This window comes from Biomphalaria glabrata, chromosome 11, assembly GCF_947242115.1.
Source record: "Biomphalaria glabrata chromosome 11, xgBioGlab47.1, whole genome shotgun sequence".
Lineage (NCBI taxonomy): Eukaryota > Metazoa > Mollusca > Gastropoda > Planorbidae > Biomphalaria > Biomphalaria glabrata.
In genome coordinates, this window is record NC_074721.1 from 25,967,936 (window position 1) to 25,976,998 (window position 9,063).

At 37.3% G+C, this 9,063-nt stretch overlaps 1 protein-coding gene across 1 annotated transcript; it reads right to left on the reverse strand.

Moving 5' to 3' along the window:
• Nucleotides 1-5,344: 5,344 nt before the first annotated feature.
• Nucleotides 5,345-6,214, reverse strand: LOC129928953 (uncharacterized protein DDB_G0271670-like; the record flags this gene model as incomplete). Its single annotated transcript, XM_056045556.1, has 1 exon — nucleotides 5,345-6,214. A coding segment is annotated over one exon (870 nt), but the record flags the coding sequence as incomplete, so codon positions are not given.
• Between the last annotated feature and the right edge of the window lie 2,849 nt (nucleotides 6,215-9,063).

Consider the following 9,063-nt stretch of genomic DNA (forward strand, 5'->3'; position numbering starts at 1 on the left):
ATTCGAATTTTTAAATTCTATTTGTTCAATTCAGAAGAGAACAAAAAAAAGTTAGTTTCGCACAAACCCTCGAAGGTCACGCATTATACCTTGAACGTATGGGATTTTCACAATAATCTAAACAATGTCAAGGACGCTAAATTGAACTTCAATGTTGGCAACTAAATTAAAAAAAAAAAACGGAAAAGATTTCAAAAACAAAAATGATTCTCAACTTCCGGTGTACAAAATAAAGGAAGTGTAGGTAAGCTTTGTTTTTCAAAAAAGTATATGCTCATTTTTGTGCACTTCCTAGAACTGCAGAATCCAATGTTCTAAGCTCTTCTGAGTACAGCACAAACATGTCAGTCTATAGGAACCATTAGACTTTCATTCTAAAATTGAAAAACTTATTTAAAAACAAAATGGACAACTAACTAGAAATAATCAAAGAGATTTGATATGAAGATCAACTCTCACACATTGAGATGTTGTTAAAACTATGGCTTAATCCTTTTTTATTAAGTAGGCAACTGTGACCTTCAATTCAGCGTCCTTGACATTGTATAGTTCATCGCGAAATTCTCCAAAAGACTATTATTATTTGTCATTAAGTTCTAATAGATTGTTTTTTATTATGCTGTTTCAAATTACAGGTCATTATGCTGTTACTGTTAGGCCTGTCTATTTTATCCTCACTTTATGTCATCATTTTAGCACTGTATGTCATAGGATCTCGTCATGTTAGTTTCATGTCATTAAATTGTTTTGCTTTCAGATTTCTAATTTCTGCTTTTTATTTTAAATTATTGTTGTCACCGAAACTAAATTTGAATGTCTTGAATTTGAGTCGTTTTTTTTTTCCTTCTATGAGAGAAACGTTTGTTTTTATACCTCACGTCTGCATTAGTTTGTAAAAATGTAACTTCACGTAACTGTGGATGTTGAATGTGAAGTCGGTTCACTGACAACTGTTCTTGCTACATGATTGGGTAAACTTCTGTTTCTGACGTCACTGGCCAGGTAAATTGAGGTCAATAAATACACACAAGCAACTTAGCCAATTTTTTGTTGAGAAAAAAAAAAAAAGGTAGAGGGAGAGATTTCGGCAACAAGTGAGTTCGATTTGAAGTGAAAACTTATTCAACTTATCAAATCAGAAAATTTATTTATATGGACACTTTGACACAAACAAACACACACACATGTTGTCAGATGTTTGTTGTTGTTTTTTTGTAGACCCATAAGTTAATTATCTCAAAGATTTGTGTTTCCCTAGAAAGATACAGCAATACTGTACCAACCCTAGATCTGTAGTCTAATGTAGTTCATCTATCGTGGTTCGATGATGACTAGGGCTAAGGTTTTCTGCCTCCTCATATGGCTGGTGAGACTTATGTGAGTCCGGAATGTTCAGCTGCGCACTGGGCAGGTAATTCCGGCTGGATCTAGTGTCATTGGCCTTGCAAGTTTTTCCAAGTGTCTTCTAAGCATCAACATAAAAACAAGTAAAATATATTTATAAAAAATAGACTTTAAAACTCAGCTAACACAGAATCCATTACTCTTGATGGCTGCCTCTTGAAGAAAGTTACTACTTACTTGAGTAGCATCAAAGATGAAACAGGTGGAACAGATGCCAATGTTGAAGCAAGAACTGCAAAAGCAAGGGTCGCCTCCATACAGTTCTAGAGGGTCACGGATGGCAGATGTCATACACAACAGAAGCAGAAAGAAGGGTGAAAATGCAACGGCGCCTGGTGATTATATATGCCCAACCTGCGATCTCAGCTGTGTATCAAGGATGGCCTCTTTGGTCACACAAGAAGTTGCAAAGGGAAAAGATCTTCTCTCGAGACGTAAAATGCCACAGATATATATATATATATATACATTTGGTTAGATCAGCTGAGTAGAGAGGCCCGGGGGGGGGACTGCTATGTGGGCGACATCGTTCACAGGCATTCACAGACATTCATCTCTGAAAGACATAACTCCATCATTATGTAGTTGTATAAATATAATGTGTTCACTTTATTTAAGAAATATGGACCAAATACTAAGCATTGGTTGGAATAATACAATATTCCATGGTTAATTTGGACATCTCTCTATCTTCTAGATCTTTGTTATAAATCTGCTCCCCAATTTGGTTTCGCCATTCATTGTAACAGAACAAACATATTCAACTTTAACGAGACATATGAAACAAACTATGTTTTTTTAGTTTTCTAGCTCTAGTTTTGTAGCGATCGGAGCTCATGACGACCTGCTTACTATTGTGAAAAAACGAAAGCTTAAAACCTTTGGCCACATTACGAGATCTACGGGGCTCGCAAAGACCTTTCTTCAGGGAACAGTGCCAGGGAAAAGAAGAAGAGGCAGACAGAAAAAGCGATGGGAGGACAACATTAAAGAATGGACAGGCCTGCCATTGAGAGAGGTTCTGAACAAGGCAAAAAAAAGGGAGGAATGGAGAAAGACGGTCGACAAATCTTGCCTGGTGCCCCAACGGTCCAACAGACTAAGGGATAGGTAAAGGTAAAGGTAAAGCTGGATATTAATGAATCAATTTTGTTTTTTGTTTTTTATTTCATCTCCTTTTTAATATTTTTTCCGATGCTTACATTAACATTTTTTTACACAATAGACCCTACAAAGACAACAAAACAATGTGATGAATACTTCCGAGGATACTGTTGTCCTAATTGAGTGTTTGACACTATTTCAAAGTATTTACTTCATTGGCTTGGATACAAAAGTTTTAGAATCACAACTGTTAAGTTAACAGGTTTTGAGATTTAAAAAAACCCTATCAGGGGGTTTTGAGATACAAATCCCTCTACCAGGGGGTTTTGAGTTTAAAACCCCCTACCAGGGGCTTTGAGTTTAAAACCCCCTACAGGGGGTTTTGAGTTTTAAACCCCCTACCAGAGGTTTTTGCAGTTAAATCCCCCTCTTCTATAAAACAAAACAAAAAAATGCAAACAACAATCCTCAAATTCCAACAGCACAGTTAAGGAAGATTTTGATTTTAAATCCCCTCCAAAATTTACGATAAACCCCCCTCTTCAATATAAAAAAAAAGCAAATTACACACTCAAAATTCTATGAGCGTAGCCAAAGGGGTTTTGAGTTTAACCCCCCCCCCCTCCAGTTGGGGTTTGAAGGTAAAAAGTACCTCTTCAATATAAAAAAAAGCAAATTACACACTATAAAATCTATGAGCGTTGCCAAAGGGATTTTGAGTTTAAATCCCCCTCCTCCAGATGGCTTTTTCTTTAAAGTTTAAAACCCCTCCAGATGATTTTGAGTTTAAAATTCCCCTACAGAGCGTTTAGAGTTGAAAACCTCTCTCTTCAATATTATTTTAAAGCAAACTACAGTCACCAAATACTATGATCGTAGCTAAATGGGGTTTTGAATTTAAAAAAACAAAAAAAAAACTCCAGAGATTTTTTAGTTTAAAACCCCTCAGCAGATGATTTGACGAGAAAACTTTCCTTTTCGATATAAATTCTAAACCGAAGTACAGGCATGTAATTCCAAGATGTAGTCAAGAAAGGTTACAAATTTCTACCAGTGGCTTGGGCTCCATTAAGTGTGAATAGTCTTCTGCCGAAATTGAAAAACACTAAATGTGGCTCAACAAAGATGGCTAAGACAGATTTTAGGAGTCAGTTATAGAGATCGGGTCTAAATCAAAGAAAGCATATTCCGAACTGGGAGTCGAATCCTTAGTAAGGTTGTGATAGAGCGTCGCATGAGGTTTTGCGGGACATGTTCTCCGACGGAAACAGCTTGCCGGAAAATGCGCCGAACGGTGTGAGAGGGTCTAAGTCAGTAAGAATAGCACATTAGTTTTTTTGAATTAAAACTTTTTAATAGCAGGATAATGCACTGTAGATACCTCAGAATATGCATTTTGTTGGCTTTAAATACCAGAAATAGTGCTCTGCGGCGGGGCTTCGCCCCGAGCTGGGGGATCGCTGCGAGCTCCCCCAGACCCCCTTGCTAGCAAGGACGGGGAGTCTACAATAAACAATAAACGTCTTCCGAAAGGGTCAGAATGTAATAAAGATTAATTATGTACACACACACATATATATATATATATATATATATATATATAATTTTTTTCCGCCTGGGGGGGGGGGGGAGAGCGGGGGGGGGATCCCCCAACCCCCCCTCCCCCCCACGAAAAAAAATCCTGGCTACGCCCATGACGTACGCATTTGTTATACATGCCAAACGATAACGAAGTGCTTGAAATTTGGATTCTTTCCAAAGGAACTGTCTTTAGTTTAGCCCAAAAAATTCCGAGAAACATAATGCTAATCGTTTTTTTTGGTGCGTTTTCCAGCTTACAAGTATGAACCCTTAAATTGTATTTATGTACAACAGAGCAGTTTAAATCCTATGCAAACTAAATATAAATATATAAAAGAGTTAATTTAACATATTTTAAATAAAAAAAAATAAAGAAACTGATTGAGCTTTGAAAAAAATGAATAATTAGCAGCTTTGTCGAAATTTTAATTCGTGAACGTCAGGACTTAAGTGGCATCCCTAAGTTCTCACGTGGGCCCCAACTAGTCAAGAGTCATGGGCCCAAGTGCAATGAACCCCTTTGCGCCATTGATGCTACTCCTCAGGCTGTGGGCCCGGGTACATTGAACCCCTTCGCGCCATGTATGCTACGCCACTGGCCAGACATCATCAGCAACAGTGACATCCTGCAAAGAAACTACAATCTCCTGTAGAAGAAGAAATCAGAACAAGAAGATGGGGCACACTTTGAGCAAAGCATTACAAGGCAGGCATTGAAGTCAAGAGAAAGAGAGAGCGTCCTAGAAGCGACGGTAGAGACAGACACTTTAAAGTTTGGTTACACCTGGAACAAGGTGGAGGCCCAGGACAGGAGACTATGCAGGCCCATACTCCACTAGGGGTGATAGGTAAGTAATTAACAATAGTTTGTAACAAGAGACACACGGGTTGGAAGCGAGGCCGAAGACCAAGCACACCAGGGAGTCGGGGACCCCTCCCCCCTATTCTTTATATGTTCACAACAGCCTTGCAGTGTGGCCGCCTTAAAAATAGCGTATTGTGGACCGGAATGTGTCTAGTGACATTTGTTTGGTCTTTTCAAAACGAACATAGGATTTCACACTGCAGAGGCCGACTTATCAGTAGGCGTGGCAGGGGTGATTGTCATTCGCCCGGGGTGAAAGTAATACGTGGGGCCCGGGTCGAGTGTCATACGCGGGGCCCCGGGTAAGTGTCATGGTATGTCCGTAAACTTTACATTCCTGAGAAGTTTTCGTTTGAACCTAGTAGATCTTCGTATCAAGCTTTATTCCCGCTACTTGTTGCCCATTGGTTTTGAACTAAGTTTTGAGTCATGCCACTGACCTAAAGTGAAAGCCGAATGAGTTGATTCTGTGCTAGAAATGGAAGAGCTAGGAAAGTTGGATTCTGTGCTAGAAATGGAAGAGCTAGGAAAGTTGGATTCTGTGCTAGACGTGGAAGAGCTAGGAAAGTTGGATTCTGTGCTAGAAATGGAAGAGCTAGGAAAGTTGGATTCTGTGCTAGAAGTGGAAGAGCTAGGAAAGTTTGATTCTGTGCAAGAAATGGAAGAGCTAGGAAAGTTTGATTCTGTGCTAGAAATTGAAGAGCTAGGAAAGTTTGATTCTATGCTAGAAATGGAAGAGCTAGGAAAGTTGGATTCTGTGCTAGAAATGGAAGAGCTAGGAAAGTTTGATTCTGTGCTAGAAATGGAAGAGCTAGGAAAGTTTGATTCTGTGCTAGAAATGGAAGAGCTAGGAAAGTTTGATTCTGTGCTAGAAATGGAAGAGCTAGGAAAGTTTGATTCTGTGCTAGAAATGGAAGAGCTAGGAAAGTTGGATTCTATGCTAGAAGTGGAAGAGCTAGGAAAGTTTGATTCTGTGCTAGAAGTGGAAGAGCTAGGAAAGTTTGATTCTGTGCTAGAAGTGGAAGAGCTAGGAAAGTTGGATTCTGTGCTAGAAGTGGAAGAGCTAGGAAAGTTAGATTCTGTGCTAGAAATGGAAGAGCTAGGAAAGTTTGATTCTGTGCTAGAAGTGGAAGAGCTAGGAAAGTTAGATTCTGTGATAGAAATGGAAGAGCTAGGAAAGTTTGATTCTGTGCTAGAAGTGGAAGAACTAGCAAAGTTGGATTCAAAACCTAATGAACACTTCCTTACATTTGTACACCGGATACACCGAAATGATTACTATTTATAGTTGTTTCCACCATATATGAGAATATTAGATTAGACGTCCAACTATTGCAGTAACAGCGCTATTGGTGATAGACACAACGACAACTGACACTTCCGGAAGCTCATTTCAAAGGGCGGGATGAGGCCACACTAGAAATACATGGATGGGTTTACGTTTTGTTGTTTTGAAAGGGATTTACTATTTTTAGATCCAGACAATGTATTATTATCTCATTTTTTTTTACAATTTGATGACGGCTGTTTATAACTAAGTGAATGACTTTATTACCACTAGACACGTCTTTAAGAAAAGAAATCGATAACAATGTATATATTACGCCTGTTGCTTGGCAACCGCGAGTTATTCTGACCACACTTCCGGTCACGCCAAGCTAATGTACGTCAATAAGAAATATGAAGCTTTGTTTGTAGATACAACTACATGTAGTCTAGTAGTAATTATAGTTGTCAGTCTGTCTCTCTTTTTGTTTCAGTCATTCCTTTAGCCACTCTCTCTATCAGTCACTCTTTCAGACTTTTAAAATTATTTATTTATTTTTTGTTAGTCACTCAGTCACTTTTTCAGTCCTTCCTCTCTCTTTCTCTCACTTTTTCAGCCACTATTTCTTTCACTCATTCCCTCTGTTATTTAGTCTTTCTTTCTTTCCGTCTCTCCCTCAGTCTCTTTCTTTATTTACCTTTTCTTTCTCTCCTTCACTCTCTCACTGCCTCTCTTCTTTGTTCTCCCTGTACATTATTCAATAATTCCTGCATCTTCCTGTTCACATTTCCAGCTCTCTCTCTTGTGACCCGTCTCTCACTCACTCTCTCTCTCTTCCCTGATCTCCTGAGTTAACCATTTCACATGCTGCTAGATAGTGTACCTCATTGTGTGATCAAAGATCGTATCATTGTAGAGGGGAGAATACATTAAGCGAGAAGGTGAAACTTAAGGGAGCTCTGACCGTGACCTTGGCTGTGCTCTGACCAGCAGAAAGCCACTCGACCTTTGCATCAGAATGGCCGCCAAACCAACGCATTCAAAAGGCAGAAAAATGTGGCTGCAATACTCGACATTTTCTCATCAACACTCGCTTTTTGTTCTAGGGAGGTATCCCTAGAGAAAATTGAGTTTTAGGTCTAGGATATCGATTTTTAACTAATAACATAATTAAGTAGATCAATCATTTTTCTTTACATTACAATCATTTTTATTGCTTAAATCTGTGTCTAAAACATGTTTTTTTTAATGTTTTTGTAAGGGCTATGAGACAAAATCTTAATAAAATTTATACTTTAAAGTCATTTTTCTCAAAATGTTAGTTTTTGCATATGTCATTGTGCTTTACTAGGAATTTCTCCTAAACTACTTGATAGATTTTGATGAAATTTGAAACACTTCTTAAGGACATCATTAACATTACTCGTACAATGAGTTTTTTTCAATATTTTATTTACTTTTTTTAAAAAAGTATTTTAAATTAATATTTATCCTGTTTTTTTAGGTCTAAAAAATACTAAAAATTCAAAAATTTGTAAAAAAAATTAACATACTTAAATCTTTAATTCTGACGTTGTATCAATTTAGAGGATTCTTTTTTCTTATCTTTTAATTCAATTTCATGTATTTCTGATCAATAGTTTTTACAAAATTCAGAGTTTTAATTTGTATACAATAAACAATATGGCCGCCGTTACCATGGCAACCATCATTCAAAAAAAATATTTTTTTTAGCATTATTTATTTTAGATTTTCATTATATGTTACCATAACAAATTTCAAAGGCCTAGCTTCAGAAATAACAAAAATAAGATTTTCAGGGATACCTCCCCTTAAGCCACAGCTGCTGTTTTTAGTTAATAAAAGATAACAGATAAATCAGTTTTCACTTGTCGTGTTTAATTCTGTGCCACCACAGATATTTGGTGCCAGAAGTGGGATCTGAAAGTTCCACATTGTTTTGATTATGAGTTTGTTTGTTTTTTCGTCTCGAAGTTGTCTCTTTGCTCTTTATCCATAATGAATGTTTGTATAAAGTAATATACATTCTGTGTGTTTCTAGGTTATGTAGCACTTCTGATAGAAGTACTCGAGTCTTTACTATTTTACAAAAGATGTATATGTCTGCTACATGTTTCTCTTGCATGATACTGGTTTGTGTGTTGGGGGAAAAATTAAGCCATCGCCACACAGCACACATAAACATGACATTGTTTGTTTTTTTTTAATTCTTGTTCTTGTTGCCTTCTTTGCAGTTGAGTTGTAAACATAACAAAGAAATGACATTACTGGAAAGCGAAAAGAGGAATGGGGTCCTTCATCAACTAATGATTTAGATTACACAAGCATGAATTACAAATGTGTAAGATGTTAAAGATATAGATTACACAAGCATGAATTACAAATGTGTAAGATGTTAAAGATATAGATTACACAAGCATGAATTACAAATGTGTAAGATGTTAAAGATATAGATTACACAAGCATGAATTACAAATGTGTAAGATGTTAAAGATATAGATATAGATTACACAAGCATGAATTACAAATGTGTAAGATGTTAAAGACGATGACCCACACATAAATAATCTCTGCAAAGGTCTCTATCTCTAGCTGAGTTTATTAGGCCAGATTCAACCATATTTGACAACGGAGTCAACAAACTAGCTGTGGCATTCACTCTCCCGCATTGACTGCTGCAATGTATACTAGATGAGAAAATCGTTAATCTGCAACGAATTCAGAACAATGCCGTATGAATAGTCCTATGAAAAACAAGACGTGATTCCAACTTCTCTCTTGCACACTCAATTGCTTGCAGTGACTGAAAGAATCGACTACT